The following is an 18609-nucleotide window of genomic DNA, read 5'->3' as shown; positions in this document are numbered from 1 at the left end:
CAGAGGTTGGAACTACTTATTACACTCAACTTGGATTACTGCTGAAAATATTTTCTTGTATCAAATGTGAGAGTCAGACCTCAGAAGTGTTTCCAGCTACCCTTGTTCACTTATCCTTTGTCTTGACATTATTATTCGTATTAGCTTCGTTTGCAGGATATGCTGGTGTGGGTTAAAATGGGATTGATAATCTGTAACTCAGGAGGTTGTGAGAAACAGGCCTCACCTTAAGTCACAATGTGGTTTGTTTGGATAAAAGCATGTTATGCAAATGCAGGAATTCGTCAGCTTGGGTTTAGCAAGATCGGTGGAACCAGCCACTTTTTCTCGCTTGTAGTTAATGTAGTTAATATTCCTGGTTGAATGTAAAAGTTGTTCCTTCAGTCTGATGGCATCCAGATATACTGGATCTACAACTGCAAATCTGCTGGACTGTGTCACATCTGAGAATAGCTAAGGCACTGAACATTAAGAATACTCAGTACACATGCCAAACTAGGCTTAGCGCAATCGGTAAACTCAAGCATTGGTTTGTAAACCATGACTTATGGCTCAGCACGAAGTGTGAACTTCTGTGGCATAATGAATCATTTATTTTTCAAATCCGATAACACACATTGTGCTATCTATAAGCTCACCTGAACTTGTAACATTCCACCAATACATTGATCACTGATTATATGTAATAGCCTGTCTCTAACCTGGGTACACAGACCTAGAAATCCCATCATACCTGCCAGGGATGAAGGAGGCTGTACCCCAACTCATTTGGAGGGTGCTAAGTTCTGGACAATCAAGGATTCTGCAGATTCATGTGTAAAGAAAGCCACAATGACTGAACGAGTGTTGTTCTTTCTTCACAGAAAGAAGAAGGAAGATTGGATGAACTGGACTGATGTAATCATTCATATCTGTTCTCTAAGACCACACATCATGTGACATATAGGTATCTCCTGTTCCAAAGAGGAGAGCTTACTAGATCTCAGCCTAGGTCAACTGTCCTTTCATAAATTCCATGCTATCATGCGCCCTTGTCCAAACAGCTTCCTTTGTTGCAGACTTCCCAATTTCTACCGCAAACTTAAATCCAGACAGACAGACAGACACAAAGAACTCATTTTGTATGATACTAGATATACAGATGGTATAAAAATGTCTACACGTTCAAGTTTAGTTGGATTTAACATGGAGTTAGAAAGACCATAAACATTTTTGTCAGAAAGCACCAGATTACAGGAATGTAACCTTACCCTCAAACTGGCCTAGAATGACTGTACTGTAAAATAAATAATGAAGACATTAACACACATACGCACACTTTCTTTGAGAAAATGGGTGAGCCACGTCATCAGTGGCCCAATCTCACAGTTTACTGGCTATCTAGTGATCCCTGCCATAGAGGTCACAACCTTTCCATTAATCCTTCACAAGCGCATCACATTCAAGCAAGGTGCCTTGCAAACATAACACCAAACAACAGTGTGAACAAGTAGATTTCGCAGTGTGGTATACTTCATAGTAACATAATTTCTATGCACTATATCCACTGTATATTTCTTTCAAATGTCATTGATATACGTTAACTCCCTGGCAATTCCCACACGGAATGCATCCTATTTAGTGCCAATTTGGAAAAAAATGGTTGAAAGAGACTTACTAATTTGAGCCCTAGTGGCGCGGGGATTAGAAATACGCTTCTTGTCCCTACTGGAAGTAGCACCTGGAAGACACCTGACCTCTTTCGAAACCTCTGTGTCCTTTCCTAAATTTATATCCCTTATAATTGAATCACCTACCAGAAGGTGGCTTCTCTTTTTGGATGCCTTTCTGTTCTTGCATGACTGATGTGTAATTCCTGATTCACACTTCTCCCTGTCGAAAACTAGTTCTTCATCTCGGACCACGATCCCCTGCTTATTTGAGTTATCATCACAAATACCTTTACCTGTCTCCTTAATGACCCTATTAAGGTCAGCAAGGGCTCTGTATCTGTTGTGCAGGGACACAGCAAAAGCTTTGCGTTTATGGTTCACAGCTCTCACCCTGCCAGATCCCCCAGTTGTCCACACTGCCCTTCTCCTGCAGGATCTTTGTGGTAGAGGGGGCTGATAGCGCGGAGGCTCAGTAGAGTAGTGGGACTGAACTGGACACCTAATTTCTGCCTGAAGAGCACAGATTACAGACCCTAGATAAATAAAATGCAATATGGCAGGCAAATTCTGCCCACAGCCTGGAGTTCGATCCTGACGGGCTCAAAGTGGATTCAGCCTTCCATCCTTCCGAGGTTAGTAAAACGAGGGCCCAAATAGTTGGGGGCAATGTGCAAATAATGCTTTCACATTGTAAACCATCCAGAGAGAGCTGCAAAGCACTATGGGGCGGTATATAAGCTTAAATGCTATTGTTATAACCACCTTATAGTCCAAACGGTTTTAGCAAAAGTTATTGAGCTGATGGAAAGGAGTCGGCCAGAGCTTCAACTATAAGAAATCAGATTTAAAACTAATGTGTTAGCATTTCACAGATCTATTCTTTTTATTTAAACGTAAAACAATGCCACTTCAGTGTATGTTTTCTATTAGTGTGTGTATGTGTATGCAGTATATGTTTCTGCATTGTATGCTTTCCTACTACTGCAACATTTTTTTTATTACTACCAACCTTTATAAATAGGTATTTAAGGAGCACAATGAAGCATAGACAAACATGCTCAAGATAAGGTCGTATGGCACAATAGGGTTGTTTTTTGTTTCTGATTCTTTTTTTTTTTAATCCTACAGTTCCAATCCAGAGCAGATCCCCAGAATAGAGAGACTGTCCATTCTCTGCTCTAGCCTATACACTTTATCATCCTGGACATTCTTGATCTAAGCTACAATATTGGTGATCCAGGATGGCTAGCATTGTTGTTGTCGCTTGTTACTATTTCAACTGGTACTCAGCTCCCACAAGATCAAGGCATCACAAAAAAAGGCAGCCAAACACTCAACCTACTTTGGCCCTGATTGCAATGTAAGCTGAGATCTGGTTAAAACCCCACAACTATAACCATTCTACCTTTGTGCTGTGCATACTCAGCGCTACCACATACTCAGCATATATATGAAGGGAAATTTTAGTTTGGAATTAGAGGTAGGTTTTTTTCCCCCAGCTTGTTAGTCAAATTCTTTTTAAAGGGCTGGGCTTTGGTGACTAAATCCACAAATGCATGCCAAGCAACCTAAGTGAAGCAAACTATGGAGACTGAACTGTGTTTTTTTTAGGCCATCCCAACCCAAGACTGCTATGCATTACTCATGAAGTGTCCTTTGTTCAAAAGTTATAGAGAAATCTGGAGGGTTTGTTTGAAATAGCGAGTGAAGGACCGGCGCCCCTAACATTTAAGCAAGATAATTTTCGTGGGAATGGGAAATTAGCAACGATTCACATTCTGGTATTAAGAGTTCAGGAAAAGGAAAATCACCAAGTGTCTCCCCGTTTGTTTTTCCTTTCTTTCACCTATCCACCCCTGACCTCCTCTGCAAATGGGAATGAAACACAGGCAGTCCTCGACTTACAACAGTTCATTTAGTGACCGTTCAAAGTCACAACGGCACTGAAAAAAGTGACTGGTGACCGTTTTTCACACTTAGCAGCATCTCCATGGGTCAGGTGGTCAAAATTCAGATGCTTGGCAACGGGTTCATACTTATGACTGTTGGGGGCACGTGATCCCCTTTTGCAAACTTATGACAAGCAAAGTCCATGGGGGAAGCCAAAGTCACTTAACAAGCGTAGTTACTTAACCTATCAACTGCAGTGATTCACTTAACAACTGTGGCAAGAAATGTCATAAAATGGGGCAAAATTCACTTAACAAATGACGCGCTTACTGACAGAAATGTCGGTCTCAATTTGTGGTTGTAAGTCGAGAATTACCTGTACGAATTGAACCCTTATACGCGTCCTGACTAATACAATGTAAGTGATTAGAACCTGCACGGTTAACAGTGGGGAGGAGAGCAAGTTACTGAAATAAGAGGACGGAGGCTTCTTGGTTAAGAGCTTCTAGGATAACGTTAACACCAACAAACAAATACCAGAGCCCAGGCTACATCAGCAGGTGTCCCCCCCCCCAACCCTGTGCCAGAGCAGGTTATCTGGCAAGATAAATTTACTCAGAAAATGGTGGGAACATGCCCAAATCAGCAAAGTCTTCTATGTTGTAATTGCCAGTCCCTTGTGTTGGGTCCCCTGGAATAGGTAGCATATCCTGTAGAAGAACAAAAAGCAAAAGAAAATGTGATTTTTTAAAAAAAAACAAAAATATCAGCTGGGGGCAAAAAGGACTGTTCTGAAACTTCTGCAGTTGAAGACCAATACTTTGTTTTGTTGCAAAGCAGTTAGCTGCAAAAGCAACTGGCGAGGGAATGCTTCCAACATACAAATAAGAGCAAGGATATCTGTACTTGGTATGCTCCATCCCTACTTAAGGCTGTCCATGAGTCAGCCGTGATCTTCTGTTTTTGAATTCGATGCTGCCCACTGGAGTTGGCAGCCAATAAATTAAATACATACATACATACATACATACAGGAAGTTTTTCAGACAGACCGGTCTGATTGAGTACACCTTGACATTTTTAACTGCTATACTGCAGTTTTACTTTTTACAATATCTTTTACCATGCAGCCCTCCAACTAGGGGCATTAAGCAGGCTCAAATCGCAACTGCGAAACATTTTAAATCCAAATTTCTTTTTCTGACAAAGAGTTAAAGAATTAAATCGGGAGACTAAGATGGCCATTTCTAGCTTGTTCTGCTTTCATCAGTTAGCCATACCCTTTATGGGATTCGAACCTGGGCAGTTTACATACTAGGCAGTGATTTAACCACCAAGCCACAGGTTCTCCTCCCCTCTTTGCCAGCAGAGTCAAGGAAGTATATACAGGAAGTTTTTCAGACAGACCGGTCTGATTGAGTACACCTTGACATTTTTAACTACTATACTGCAGTTTTACTTTTTACAATATCTTTTACCATGCAGCCCCCCAACTAGGGGCATTAAGCAGGCTCAAATCGCAACTGCGAAACATTTTAAATCCAAATTTCTTTTTTTTTTTATACATACATGCATACTACATGCATCCATTTCCCACTGTTCTTATTCAGCCCATTTTCTGTCAATCTCTGGAATGTGCAAAGGTACTATGTCTTTAATTTAACTCCTCAGTCGTCTGAGTTTTGCATATCTAGCAATGGGTTAGTTCTAAAGGAGATTCAGATTATCCCGCTGCTCTTGTTCCTTTAAAACTGGAGATATCAGGAAGGTGGTGAGCAATCTTTTCCAAATCATTAAAAAAAAAGTAATAGTTTTGGCTGTGGTTTGTTCTCCAAGCTTGTTTTAATATAATTTCTGAACATTTCGTTACCAAAGTAGGTAACACAATCAGCAAGATTTTCTTGCCCTACAAAATTTCGCCCTACATTGGTTGGGCACCTCATATCAAGAAGGATTTGTAAGAGAATCTAAAATGGATAAGGACCAGTAACAACGATGATCCTGGGACTGCAAGTTAAATCTTATTGTGTAAGAAGAGACTGAAAAAGTTGGTATGCTTAGCCTCGAGAAAAGATGCTTCAGAGAATAGGATAGCATTTTTAAATACCTTAAATAGGCATGACACAGAAGAAAGACAAGACCAGTTCTTTTAAGATACAGGAATACTAGTTGAACATTAGGAAAAAAACATCCTAAAGATAAAAGTAGTTTTACTGAAACAGTAGGGTAGTGGTTCTTAAAACTGAGGTAATTACTTCCAAGAGGGTAAGGGAGCAAATTGTAATCGCTTATTTGTGCACTGAAAACCAGTTTGTATTTGCCACGGCTAGGACACTGGGTGTACAATAGTAGAATGTGGTTTTGTTGCGAGGGTAGCACAGCCGAGCCCTGAAAACTCATCTGTTCCATGCGGCCGGCCTAGCGTAGTTTTGATTGGGTTTTGTTAGGGGTTTTATATTTTAGAGCAGGCTTTTATGTAATATTTACTGTGATTTTTATTATTGCCTGTTCACCGCCCTGAGTCCCGTAAGGGAGATAGGGCGGTATATAAATTTCAATAATAAATAAATAAATAAATAAATTATTTGAGATGGGGGAAAAGGGGTAATTGGGTCAAACGTTTTAAGAACCACTGATCTAAGCAGCTCTCCTTTCCTGGATGTCTCCAAGCAGAGACTGGATGCAGTGGCGTAGTGTGGGTTGTCAGCACCCGGGGCAAGGCAAGTAATTTGCGCCCCCCCCCTCCACAGTGGGTGGCGACCCGGCGGCTCAGATCGGATTCGCACAGCCAGCACTGCAGAGAGAGTGAGTGAGCCAGGCAGGGGCAGAGAGCTGCGAGTGCGAGCGCGCCCTCCCAGATGCGCCCAGTGCGGCCGGCCCCCCCCTGCACCCCCCACGCTACGCCTCTGACTGGATGAGCAGATGTTATGGATGCCTTAACTTGGATTCCAACAGTGAGCAAGAATTGGATTTAAGGATCTCTATGGCTCCTTCCAACTCAATGACTCGATGGTATCCCTGAAGCTAGAACAACGGTGCCCAAACACTTCTGGTGGTTCTCGCTTACCTGGAACACCTCTGTCTGGCTGGTTTGCTGGTGGGGATGCTGCTCACTGTTCTGCTGATTATGGTGCTGGCTTTGCCACTGGGACCAAACTTCAGAAGGCCGTCCTTGAAACTGCCCACTACTTTGGCTGCTCTCGGCTGAAAAACAAAAGAAAAACCACAAGGATGATTTTTGCTAGAAGGACATCTTTCTGTGAAACAAAACAATAATTCTTGCATATATTTTTTTTGTTGGTGGTGAATTAAGGACTGGGAACCTTAAAATGCCTGTAGATGGAATGGAATCTGTTAGCTGCAAGATAGCAGGTGACAGAATACTGCATCCTTCAAAGTCTTTCCTCCTTCGAAAAGCCCTTGTTTTGGGAACAAATCAACTGGGGATAAGGACATGGCAGCCGGGCAGCGTAGACAAGACTCTGCCCTCACACCCCATCATGCAGTTGATGCTGCAGGGCGCGGGCAGAGGGTGTAGCTGCCATAGCGCTGCTGGGCTGCCTGGGCGATCTGGGGCGGGCCCTGGAGGCGGTGAGTGGTCCTGTAGGCAGGCGGGGTGGGGGACGGGGGGCAGAGCGGGGGTGGGGCCATTTTTTGGGCACTCGGTCTCTAAAAGGTTAGCCATCACTGCACTAGACATTAGATCCAGTATCCGGAACAGCTAAAGCAAGGGGGTTTTTTCTCTTCTCCTTGCTTTAGGCTGGAACAATTCACTGTAGAGCTTAAAGAAAAATAAAAAGAAAAAGAAAAAGAGAAAGAGAAAGAAAGAAAGAAAGAAAGAAAGAAAGAAAGAAAGAAAGAAAGAAAGAAAGAAAGAAAGAAAGAAAGAAAGAAAGAAAACAAACCACAGTTATTTTGGTTTGTGTATGCTTTGATGTTCATGTACTCTCTCTTCACCTTTTGTTTCTGGCATTTCCATTCACACCCTGTTCTGAATTTTCAGTAAAGTCTCTCTTGGTTGGGGGTCGTGCTTCGATTTGCTGACTTGAGGACACATATCCTTCTTTTTTTTTTCCCCTGAAGTGATTTTTTTTTAAAAAAAATGCAAACGGGAGCAAATTGTCAGATGAAAAGGAATCAGCCTGGAAGGATACTGGGCTATTAGCCATCAGAATTCTTAAGTCTATTTCCTTTGCAACGATTCCCGCTCAGAATGCCCTTATGCACACAGATAGTTCAAGTCTTGTATTTTGGCTAGCATCACCTTTGGAAAAGTCTGTACAGTATTTCATTCCAGAAAAAGGGCTTCCAAGAGCCAGTGTCATGAAAGCTGCCAAGAGTAATAAAGATAACCCTTGATAGGGGCCACGGAGTCAAATCTTGTAGACCAGGTTTTTTTTTTCTTCAAACTTGGCAACTTTAAGATATGTGGACTTCAGCCCTCAAAATTCCCCAGCCAGCATGGAGAATTTTTGGCAGTGGAAACCCTCGGATCTTAAAGTCACCACGTTCTAGACAATATTTTCAGAATATTGCTTTGCCTTCTTCCGCTTAGAGCTAGCAGGCTTCATACTTAAGGTATGAAGACTAGAACTCACACACTCCCAGTTTCTAGATAGGTGTCTTTAACCACTACACCAAACAGCCTCAATACCCTGCTAGTACTATGATAGTGATAGCAATAGCACTTATATATCGCTTCGCAGTTCTTTTACAGCCCTCTCCAAGCGGTTTACAGAATCAGCCTATTGCCCCCAACAATCTGGGTCATTTTACCGACCTTGGAAAGATGGAAGGCTGAGTCAACCTTGAGCCCTTCAGGATCAAACTGTAGGCTGTGGGCAGAGTTAGCCTGCAATAGCAATAGCAATTAGGACTTATATACCGCTTCACAATGCTTTATAGAACTCTCTGAGCGGTTTACAGAGTCAGCCTATTGTCCCCAACAATCTGGGTCCTCATTTTACTGACCTTGGAAGGATGGAAGGCTGAGTCAACCTTGAGCCAGTAAGGATCAATCTGCTGGCAGTTGGCAGAGTTATAGATAGAAAGAAAGAAAGAAAGAAAGAAAGAAAGAAAGAAAGAAAGGAAGGAAGGAAGGAAGGAAGGAAGGAAGGAAGGAAGGAAGGAAGGAAGGAAGGAGGGGCAATAGCAATAGCACTTAGACTTATATGCCACTTCACAGTGCTTTACAGCCCTCTCTAAGCGGTTTACAAAGTCAGCATATTGTCCCCAACAATCTGGGTCCTCATTTTACCAACCTCGGAAGGATGGATGGCTGAGTCAACCTTGAGCCTTTTTTAGGGTCCAACTTTCACAACCATGGGTAGCTACTGGGAACACAATAGGGTAATGTCTTTGCTTTTCCATATGTGGCTCATGTTCATCATTGCTGTGCAATCCAGTGCAATCCGACATTTTATTTCTATGGGTGAGCAACAGTAAAGAAACTATTCTGCGTAAATCATGCTGTCGTTCTTAATTCCCTGTGTCTTGACATTCATTCTGACAGTCTAAAACACAACCATGCTCTCTGAGCTCGGTTGTTGCATAAAGACCCCGCTCACTCCTCACATTCCAACAGTTATAACCACGGATCAGATGTATTAATGCACTAATGCAGTATGATCAGCTTCCATACCTACCGAAGCCTGTCGTCCTGTTAGCTAGGCTGGAATAGGCGTTTCCACTGGGAGAAGATGTAGCTGGACTGGACAGGGGGCTGAAGGAAGCTGGATCAGCAGGGTAAGTATGGCTGGATCCAATTGCAAAAGGGGAAGATTGGGCCTTGCTGGCTTGTGAAGGAATTTGCTGAATGGAGAGTAAACAAAAAAGATGACATATCTGTCGACATTTCTCAAAAAGACATGAAGCAATGCAACAGAGATCCAAGCTTAATCCCGACAGCCTTGTGCATTACAATATCGGCATCTCTTTTTTTTTTCTTCCCCAGGGCTCATTAGATCATTTGTTTTCATTTTTATTGCTTGGCTGTTGTAATTCAAGGCACTTGTGGAACTGAACAGCATGAGTTGGAGGAAATAGGTCTCAATTTTGCAGCAGACACAAACCTGATGAGATGCTTGTTTCAGGTGTGGGAGATAATAATAATAATAATTAATAATAATAATAATAATAATAATAATAATAATAATAATAATAATAATAATAATAATAATAATAATAATAATAATAATAATAATAATAAAGTTGGAAGGGACCTTGGAGGTCATCGAGTCCAACCCCCTGCTCAGGCAGCAACCCTACACCATTTCAGACAAATGGCTGTCCAGTCTCTTCTTAAAAACTTCCAGTGTTGGAGCATTCACCACTTCTGGAGGCAGGTTGTTCCACTGGTTAATTGTTCTAACTGTCAGGAAGTTTCTCCTCAGTTCTAGGTTTCTTCTCTCCTTGATCAGTTTCCATCCGTTGCTTCTTGTCCTGCCTTCAGGCACTTTGGAGAATAGCTTGACTCCCCCTTCTTTGTGGCAACCCCTGAGATATTGGAAGACTGCTATCATGTCCCCACTCGTCCTTCTCTTCGTTAAACTAGACATACCCAATTCCAGCAGCCGTTCCTTATATGTTTCAGCCTCCAGTCCCCTAATCATCTTTGTTGCTCTTCTCTGTACTCTTTCTAGAGTCTCAACATCTTTTTTACATCCTGGTGACCAAAACTGGATGCAGTATTCCAAGTGTGGGAGATGAAGTCCAAAGGGTGGTGCAGTCCTTATCACTGTACCTTCAATTATGCATCTTGCAATTAAAAACGACAGAGCCCCAAATATAACACACGATTGCTCCGGCCAAAAATAGATGTAAAAACCAGCCTTTTGAAATTTAGTCGCCATACCTGTCCAGGGAATGGAGGGCGACTTCCTGTCCAGGCAACCTGGCTCTGATTTAACTGCCGAGAAATCTGTGACAGGTTCTGGCCTGTTGATGAAGAGGACTGGATGTCGTTGACACCTGGCACATGGACCACAGAGGAGCTGCAAAGAAGAAAACGAAAAGGGATTTGGAAGATAGAAGGCTGCTTGACCTCTAGTCCTTCATTCTGCATGGACCAGTCCAGATATAATTGCATGTGAGGTCTTTGGTGCTCTCTGATATCTCACTGGCCAACTAGGTAATATCATCTATGCTAGAAAGGAGTGTGATTTGGGGAGAAGAGGAGAAGGAGGAGGAGGAGGAGGAGGAGGAGGAGAAGGAGAAGAAGGAGGAGGAGGAGGAGGAGGAGGAGGAGGAGNAAGAAGAAGAAGAAGAAGAAGAAGAAGAAGAAGAAGAAGAAGAAGAAGAAGAAGAAGAAGAAGAAGAAGAAGAAGAAGAAGAAGAAGAAGAAGAAGAAGAAGAAGAAGAAGAAGAAGAAGAAGAAGAAGAAGAAGAAGAAGAAGAAGAAGAAGAAGAAGAAGAAGAAGAAGAAGAAGAAGAAGAAGAAGAAGAAACAAACAAGCTTTTTGAGCTTGGTTGTTTTCTTGTAGACATTTATTACCCAACTAGGTAATATCAACAGAGCTAGAATACCCAGATAAGCAGAGATTAACACCAAGACCAATACAATCAAGAAGTAAACACTATTAATGCACTGATGATGTTACCTAATTGGATAATGAAATGTCTGCAAAAAACAACCAACCTCTTCTACTGGTATAACTATATTTTAAATCTGGCTATTTCTGAACTCTACTTTCCCCCTAGTAACACTGAGGTCAAAAGATTTGATTGATGAATACTTTCTCAATGTTTGCCAAGTGTTGATTCTCTGCCATTATTCATTCTGTCATAAATCACAGTACCTGAAAGATTTCCCAGAATGCCCTGGTTGAAATGGGCTCCCTTGAGAGTAGATCTGCTGGTTTCCTGTTGTGGAAGCCGAAGGCATCATTTTTTTATCTGCTGCAAGCGTAATCAACAGAAAGAGACGACTCAGAACAAGGCAACAATCATACAAACCAGGTTTAGCTTCAGTCATACCATTGTGGCGGCCTACTTGACTTTGTATCCCTATCCTGTACCTAGCCCTCATTCCATGTGTAGCCCACGAATGTGGTTTCACACTACTGAATCCCTTCTAATCTTTAACAGCAAAACACAAAGATGACAAAACTGCTGTTTCAACGTCGCCAACAATTTTGTGGATAGGTTTCCTTCCAATTAAATGCTACATTCTTGTCTTCCAATTATGTCGGTGGGAGGATGACACAATTCCTCGTATGCAACGTTACGTTTGAATGAGATTGCTCAGGTGATGTTGACACAAATCAGAAGAACATTCTACAGATGCATTCAACGTATTCAACTAGGTTGAAGTATTCCTTTAGGATTGGATTCTACTGTTGTTATTTCGCATCTGCTCATATCTAAGCATAGTATATGGTTCATTTTTTTGTGGCTTATCATATTGACCAAACTTCACTGTATGGTTATTTTATTTTAAAATACTGTGCAAAGCCAGTAAATTAGTTAATTCAGTGAACAGGTTATGTGTGTGGGTGACTGCTGCTCTCTACAGCCCATAAGGAAGGATGGTTTACTTCTTTAGGATCTGTCTTTCCTCTTCATTCTACTCCTTACAAGATTCTCATTAAGGAGATAATGGAGTCTGTAGCACATTTGATCTTTCCTAGATTGGATCACATGAGGGGAAAAAAAACCTTTTCTTGATGAATAGAGTATTGATGTCAGAATTCTAAACTTTTGACTTATGCTTCCAATTGTGCCTCATCCTCTCACCACAAGTTGCAAAACCAGGGTTTCAGAAATAAGGCTTTAAGTGCAGGCAGAAACAGAGTCTGCCTCTAATTTTTATGTAATAAGAAAAGTTCACCAAGGGCATCCAACGGTTTCTCTCCTGGCTTCTGTGGGAGCCAATCATGAATACAGCCGGTTCAAAAATTAATTGCTGACCAGGAAAGCAGAGTTCATCTCAGTTTAACCTTATTTATTTTGGCCTTAAGCCACGACTTGAAGAACAATGGCAAAATTGTACCAAATTGCAAATCCACCCAAGATGCTGCAAAAGGCATTGTATTTACAACTGACTGTGGGGATACTTTGAAAATCTTGACCAGATTTAGCAATTGCTAAAGAAAACTGGCTATGTTAGAAGGGACAGTTCAGTTGAGCCCAATTCTGCCTACAATGGAAGACTGGAGATTGAAAGTTTCGTATCTTGCTGAAATGGCAAAGATTTCGGCTTTTTTGAAGAACCATTCAAATGAACAATTTTTATTAATATGGAGAAGATGGATTGTTTATATTCAAAAGAAGCATAGAGTGGTAGAATATAATTTAGGTTTTTTTTTATTTTGTTTACTTTTTCTATCTTTTCGATATCTTGTGGAGTTAGAGATATTAGTATTTGCTTACTTTTATATGAATATTATCCTGGGTTTAGGTTTGGGAAGTCCGGGGGGGGAGGGGTTTTTTTTATTTGTTATTGTGTTTACTTATGTTATGATTGTTTTTTATGATGTAAAATAATAAAACTTCTTTGGAAAAAAAAAAGAAGGGACAGTTCAGTAGAATTTCAGATTAGGATGAAGAAGGTCAAATTTCAATCTTCCCTTGTCCAGGATGAGTTGGTGCTCTTGAGTAAGTCATAAGTCTTAGGCTGACTAACCTTACAGGACTATTGTGCGGATAAAACAAGGGGGTGCGCAGAAAGAAACACACATCATTTTCTCAGGGAAAAAGTAGGGGGACATAAATATATTATGGCTGGCAATCTTTTTAGCTACTACGTGCACAGATGTCCAGCAAACAAACACTCAAAAAGAGAGGGGGAAGAGAGGGGGGCATGTGATTTACCACTTGTTTATTCAATTCTCATAAAGCTTTGGTGCAGTCAGATAAATCAGATGAGCTTTGCTGAATTTATGAAAGTTCAGTCCAAAGTAATAAACATTTATATTCCATTTTTGGAATCCAGGAGCCCCTCTGTTACCAACTTCTTTTAAAACAATACTTTTGGCATAACTGCTTTTGCCAATAACTCTTCCCACTATTGAGCGAAATAGGCACCTTCACCAAATGGGCATCGTCAAAACGTGCCAGACTACAACTGCCATAATGCTTAGCGAGCACGGCTGTGCAGGCTGAGCATTTTCAGAACCACGACCCAACACGATCGGAGGGGTCAAGGTTAAAGGCAGCTGCAGTAGATCAAGGTCTCTTGACACTGAAAGGAACTCCATCTGGAAATAAATAGCATCTGGGATCACTGTCGTTATAATCCCAGACAGAAAACAGAAATTAAAAATAGTAACAAACATGTGTCTATTATCCAGAATTTTCTCCCGCCCCCATAAGCTGAAATTCAAATTGAGCATGAGGACTTTTTAATGGGAACATCTCAACGGCAGAAAATAAAGTTTGGATCCAGGCTTACATGAAAAATGCGGAAACGTTGCCACAATGTTGAGAAATTAGACCCAGAGACTGTACAGCATCATTCGAATGTCTCCGCTCGCAGCAGAAGCCAAGCAAAAGGCCATCTAGCAAATCTGATTTCTGATATTTAGATATTTGTTTTTTATTTTTTTGGCCAGGGATGAAGGAGAAGTGAGTTATATCTGACTTGGGAGATGCACTCAATGCAGATGTAAAAAATTCTTCGTGCGCTGTATATTTTTTTAAAAAGATATTTTTACAAGCTCTGTTGCTTATAAACACATGGCCGACGCAATAGGAGATATTTTCATTTTTTTTCCCCCACCTCCTGCAAAGATACGTGCTTGATGGCTGCAGAGCAAATGTCTCTAGTAGGATAGGTCTTTCTGTGCAACCTCCAGCTAGTTGGACACGCTGGCCCAGAGAAAGTCAGTCCAAAATCAACATCGTGAAAAATATGTAAAAGTAACAAGGAGTTTGCCTCTAATCCTTTTTAATGGCATCCTAGGTCAAAAATGTCTCCTTATAGCTTGTAGGAAGTGCAAGGAATTTAATTTTTTTTTCCCCAGTTGAGGGAAAAGTGAGTACATCTTACACTCAATACTGGTAGGGGCCACACCCAATCTCTTTCTGATACCCTCCTTTCTCTTCTCTCCCTCTCTCTGCCAAGCAATAGTCTACAGCAGTGGTGGCGAACCTATGGCACGGGTGCCAGGGGCGGCACTCAGAGCCCTCTCTGTGGGCATGCGTGCCGTCGCCCCAGTCCTAGGCCTTCAGCTGGGTTTTATAAAACCTTTTCGCTTTAGGCCTCCACCGCCATGTACAAAAAAAAAAAAGGTTCAATCAGTCAATTTCAACTTCTCGCGGGGGAAAAAAAAGATCTTGCAAAGTTGGAATTGATTAATTGAACTTTTTAGTCCCACCCAGTCTGCCATTACCACCGTAGCCATGCCCACCCAATGGGCCATGCCCACCCGGCACTCGACGATGCATAAGTGGATTTTGGGTTGCAGTTTGGGCACTCAGTCTCTAAAAGGTTTGCCATCACTGGTCTACAGAAAAGAAGTCTAGAATAGTCTACCTCTTCTAGTGCCCTAATTTTTTTCCCCCCTTGTAGCCATGCTACAATATTCATCTTGATTCCAAGATCACAGGACTGGGTGAAAGAGTCCTATTAAAGTAGTGCTTTCTGATTTGGGCATTGTCCGGATATATTTGAACCAGAATATAGGAATTCACTTTCAAAGATAACACTGACAGACATATTTTCTCCATGGCAGGACTAAATCTGGTTGCCTGGTGAGAACTTTGCAGGAAGGCCTGTTAAAGGCTACTCCTCTCTCTGAACCAAAATGACAGGCCTTCTTGGTGACACCCCACACTCTGTGGTACCCCACACTCTGGATCTCTTTCCTTCCAGAGATTCAGAAAGCTCCATCATCCGTGATTTTTTAGAAGACCTTGAAAGGCTATTTCATCCAGCCTTCAACACTAACTATGTTTTATCGGTGCTCAGCCCTAGTGATTGAGTGTCGATTATTATTGAATTTAATAATCTTGATTCGTGCCTATTGTTGCTTATCCTTTTAACTTGTTGTGACTTGCTTAGACTACTTTGGATCGGACAGGCTCTAGATATGGTAAAGTAAATAAACAATAGGAGATTAAATGCCACGGTCACCTTCTTAAACTCTTCTGCTTCTCTGACGAATGAGATCCATTGGGGGGCTATTTTGAAGAGAGTTATAAGGATAGCCATCTCCTCCACATGGAACGGTTGCCTCCAATAGTGACAGCAATAGCACTTAGACTTATATACCACTTCATTGTGCTTTCATCACTCTCAAAGCGGTTTACAGAGCCTGCATATTGCCTCTCACAATCTGGGTCCTCATTTTACTGACCCTCAGAAGGATAGAAGCCTGAGTCAAACTTGAGTTGGTCAGGAAGGAATCAAACTCCTGGAATCAAAGGAATCAAACTCCTGGCAGTGGGCAGAGTTAACCTGCAATATTACATTCTAACCACTGTGCCATCACGGCTCTGACCTCCAAAATGAAGAGACAACAATCAACAGACAACATATTTCAGCCGCAGATTCTGTACTTTGGACTATTCCATTTTGCATTTAGAGTAACCCCTTTGTGTAATTTCTCTGGGAATTAGTGACAATTGAGCTATTCCAGAAATATATATATATATATTCATGATTGAGGGATGTTACCCTGTATGGATTGAAATTAGTTTTCCCCCCCTCTCTGACAATAAAATAGTTTTATTGTTTTTATGATGCGCACTATGTTTTATTGATTGCAACTTTGGGGAGTTGATTCAATTACGGTAGTTATAGAAGTACAGTAAGTAAATGTGTACACAAATAATACAAATAGCTAGATCCTAGACATTCACCCAGTGATCCAGGCCTAGTGTTGTCGCTGGAGACAACCAGCTTCAGGGAGCAATGACTGTTAAAAACATTTTCCATGATGGATGGAAGAAAGATGACTGCATCTCGAAAGAAGAAGACCCAGCTGTGCTGCTCTCTCCAAGTGACCCTTTGTTACAAACAGTGAGATGCTTCTGGCTTGGCTAAGAACGCCTTGCATGGTGATTAATTAATAACAAATGTTAAAACTTCAGCAGCAGCAGGGAAGGTTAGGAACAATAAACAGAGGGAAAGATCACAATAAAAATAACCCTAAAATATTTCTGAGAAAAACAAAACATCATTTCTGTCCCCTCTCTGGAAAAAGCTAGATTGATTTATTGAATTGCTACTCGTGCCCAGCTATCTGCTGACAACAGTTGTTAGAGATGCAAGTATCTAATTTTTTTTTTTAATTTAGAATAGCGAAACCATACAACTGAAAGGACTGTTTTGAATCCAATCCCTTTCCTTATGAAGAAATCCAAGATTTTCCATTAAATATTTAGCAATGAGTTGGGAACTGGGGAGAAGTCAACTCTTGCATCCTCTGCTAAGAATAGAATAGGTTGAAAATAGAAATATAGACAGCCAACTATTACAGCTGTAAGACTTAGCCTTTCCAAAGAAGACATGTATTTACAAACCCTCCTGAAGATTGGGTTGTATGCTGGGTGAATTTACCCCTTTTTGCAAGGGCTAAGACACGGCTTTTTCTATTTTAGTTTCTCCTAATTGGAGAAGATTCGACATCTTCCAACAAAGATGCCTTCACAGAATCCTAAAAATTTGTTATTTTGATCATGTTACTAACAAAGAAGTGCTCCAAAAGAGCTTCTCCTGCAAATTACATAACATTGTGCGTGCGGAAGACTCCAATATACAGGTCATATACTCCGTATGGAGAATAGCAATAGCACTTAGACTTATATACTGCTTCATAGTATTTTATAGTCCTCTCTAAGTGGTTTACAGAATCAGCACATCGCCTCCAACAATCTGGGTTCTCATTTTACCGGCCTCGGAAGGATGGAAGGCTGAGTCAGCCTTGAGCCGGTCAGGATCGAACGGCTGGCAGTGGGCAGAATTAGCCTGCAATACTCCACTCTGACCACTGCACCACAAGGGCTCTATAATCAAATAATCAAATTCCCAGGATGACAGTGGACCCCCTCGATGCCAAATGATCAAGAGGATGCCCTCGAAATACATGGCAAAGAACATCCATGGATGATTTAAAGACCTTAAACATCACAAGGGAAGACGCTGAAGTATTTGCCCCAAACCGAAAAAACTGGAGATCCCCTTGCGGCCCAATATGCTACCTAGCATGGAAGAATTTAATGCTAATACTAATAGGAGAGACCTTCCCACATTGCCATTTTCTGAGAGTGCTAACACTCTACAAGTGCAATCATCAATTGTCTTCCAAATCCAGAGATAAGGAGTTAACTCAGAACAATTCAACCTGGGTTTGAATCTCTCCTTTTCCCCATTATGTGTTTCCCACTGAAACAGAGTGTGGGGTTTTAGGGTCTCTTGATGGGATTAGTGAACTGAGAATCCAAAGTCACAATAACTTAACTTCTACTGAAGATGAAACTTAGAGAACTTATTTTACTTACAAGTAGTTATGCCAGCAAACATCTCCGCAAATCTTGGATCCCTTTCCTGGGTGAAGATGGTGTCCTGTTTTTCCACTGCTTTTCCTCCCTCGTGAACATTAGACTGTATACTTGGAACTGGCACCTAATTGCAACGGGCAAAGAGAAGGAAACCACAATTTCTTTGATGGCTAAATGTCCACCCAATTTATTAAGAAGCAAGCCCTTATTCCCCAGATTTGCTTTCTGTAATAAGACATTTTTGTACTGCTCTTATTATTCCTTGGCCCACGAACATGATGCACTAGTACTTTACAATAGTAAGGAGCTGTTGCTTGAATGGTATGGATCCAGGTAAAGTGACCTGTGGTTGAGGTGGGTGGTTGAGGGACACCAGGTGAATAGTTGCAGACATCAGAAGCATTTGCACATTCTTTCTTCTGGAGGCGCTTCTAGGTAGAAAGATTCCACAAATCTTTCAGAGGACACTCTGCGGGTGTCCTCTTATTGACAATTTTGGATGGAAATAACGACAGAAGGAGGAGAAGAAAAACACAGGGAGACTGCGGCCAATGCTGTTGTTATAAATCTCACAAGTGAGGCAGAGTGAGAACAAAGTAGAGCTTTGCAGGAAAACTGGGAATATG

General features: G+C 41.4%; 1 protein-coding gene across 1 annotated transcript in view; it reads right to left on the bottom strand.

Moving 5' to 3' along the window:
- Nucleotides 1-4153: 4153 nt before the first annotated feature.
- ARNT2 (aryl hydrocarbon receptor nuclear translocator 2) overlaps nt 4154-18609 on the bottom strand; it is a 72403-nt gene continuing 57947 nt past the window's right edge. Inside the window, exons 13-18 of the mRNA XM_015815301.1 lie at nt 17984-18107; nt 11338-11437; nt 10395-10533; nt 9187-9352; nt 6609-6745; nt 4154-4252 (exon numbers count right to left, since the gene is read on the bottom strand). Coding sequence (XP_015670787.1) covers nt 4154-4252; nt 6609-6745; nt 9187-9352; nt 10395-10533; nt 11338-11437; nt 17984-18107 — 765 coding nt within the window. The remainder of the gene's footprint in view (nt 4253-6608; nt 6746-9186; nt 9353-10394; nt 10534-11337; nt 11438-17983; nt 18108-18609) is intronic.

This window comes from Protobothrops mucrosquamatus, unplaced genomic scaffold (genome assembly GCF_001527695.2).
Source record: "Protobothrops mucrosquamatus isolate PMUCROS unplaced genomic scaffold, P.Mucros_1.0 scaffold334, whole genome shotgun sequence".
Classification (NCBI taxonomy): domain Eukaryota; kingdom Metazoa; phylum Chordata; class Lepidosauria; order Squamata; family Viperidae; genus Protobothrops; species Protobothrops mucrosquamatus.
Note: the sequence above shows the minus strand (reverse complement) of the source record. Positions and strands in the feature narration are given on the sequence as shown.